Raw genomic sequence first — 1,770 nt, 5'->3', positions numbered from 1 at the left:
ACAATAACAACAACAACAACAACAACAACAACCACCACCACCACCAACAACAACAACAACAACCACCTCCACCACCACCAACAACAACAAAAACCAAACAGAACAACCGCCACCACCAACAACAACAATAACAACAACAACAATCACCACCACCACCACCACCACTAATACCACTAACACCACCTCCACCACCAACAACAACAACAACCACCACCAACACCAACAGCAACCTCCTTACCACCACCAACACCACCAACAACATCAACAACCACCAACACCACCAACAACATTAACAACTCTACCATCTCTCCCCAGACCTACACGGGCAGCATCCTTGTGGCTGTCAACCCCTACAAGATGTTCAACATCTACGGCCTGGACATGGTCAAGCGATACGAGGGCCAGCCCCTGGGGGACCTTCCACCGTGAGTACCAGACATTATATTGTATACCATAGAAATGAGGAATATAGTCGAACCTGTCCAAGACGGCCACCTTTTGTGAAGGAGAAAAGTGGCCGTCTTTGACAGGTGGCATTAAAAGTTAATATAACACTGGAAACATGCAAAAAAAGGGGAGGGGTCCTCTGGTGTGGTTTGCTCCTTTCCTATGAAACATATAGTCTCCTTATCTCTCCTCTTTCTTAAAAACAATTGTTTTTGTTACTGTCTAGTAACGCCTCTTATCTTCGGCACTTATATGACCTAACTGTATTGCAAGTGCCGTAAAACTCTTACTAAAAAGGGGGCGAAGCGGAAAGTGGTTGTTTGTGCAAGGGATTGTCTTGGAAAGTTGGTCGCCAGAGCAGGTTCGGCTGTATTTTACGTTCCTTTCGACATAGTTTTGATTGTTTAAGGGGCGGGATAGCCTACCTATTCAACCCTAGTTTGTGAGGGCCAACTGTGGTTGAGAGGGATACAACATCTCTGCAGACAGACGGAGGCTCTTGGTAGCAACAAATCTTTCCCTCTGGCACGCTGCATATATCCACGAGTGGAAATGAAACTTTAAATTTTCTTTAAAAGTTGCAAACCTTTCTCTGCCAGAATTGGCCGCTTTTAAGGACAAGCGGGCTGACCCAGATTTCGGGGATTTCCGGAGGTCTTGACCTACACCAAAAGTGGGCATTGCCCGACCTAAAGGAGAAGTTTGGTTTATTTGGTGTGTATATTTGTTTGGTTATAGAGAAAACTCTCCTTGTCTTTTAAAGAAACTGAACAAGGGGCAAAAGTTTTACCTTCGATTTTCTCAAAACAGCATTTTTCGGGATTGCACCGTTGTGCTTAAAAGGGATCAATTGGTCTCATTGGCCGTGGCTGAAACCACAAGTCATCTTAACCCTTATTTCTTCTGTTTCCCTTAATAAATATTATCGCATGCAGATGCATTGGTCGCCTTAGACATTGACGGACGAACAATTTATAATTACTACTCCATCGGGAATCGAACACACGTCATGTGCGTGCAACGGCGAGGAATCTTATAGTTCTACAATAGACGCTTCATGTCTGAGAACCGAAAGTGAAGCCACTCTCGTCAGTAGAAATATGGAAGAGTCCTTCGAAAACAGCACATGGCTTTCTGTCAAACAGTGGGGTATATATTGTTCTCTAAATAGATAAAGCCCCATGTAGGCGTTCGTAAAAAAAAAAAAGCAAGAACAGACAGATATAGAAATTCATTCGTACCAACTGCAGTGAGGTTACTGAACACACAGTGCTACAAATGAAACAGAGAGAGAGAGAAGGAGAAAGAGAGAGAGAGAGAGAG

The 1,770-nt window shown here is 44.0% G+C and overlaps 1 protein-coding gene across 1 annotated transcript in view; it reads left to right on the top strand.

The window, feature by feature from the left end:
- LOC101861764 (unconventional myosin-XV) overlaps positions 1–1,770 on the top strand; it is a gene marked incomplete at its 5' end in the record, with an annotated part of 199,411 nt that overhangs the window by 35,092 nt on the left and 162,549 nt on the right. Inside the window, 1 exon segment of the mRNA XM_035972159.1 lies at positions 316–425. Coding sequence (XP_035828052.1) covers positions 316–425 — 110 coding nt within the window.

This window comes from Aplysia californica, unplaced genomic scaffold, assembly GCF_000002075.1.
Source record: "Aplysia californica isolate F4 #8 unplaced genomic scaffold, AplCal3.0 scaffold00596, whole genome shotgun sequence".
NCBI lineage: Eukaryota > Metazoa > Mollusca > Gastropoda > Aplysiida > Aplysiidae > Aplysia > Aplysia californica.
This window is presented reverse-complemented; position numbering and strand designations above follow the sequence as displayed.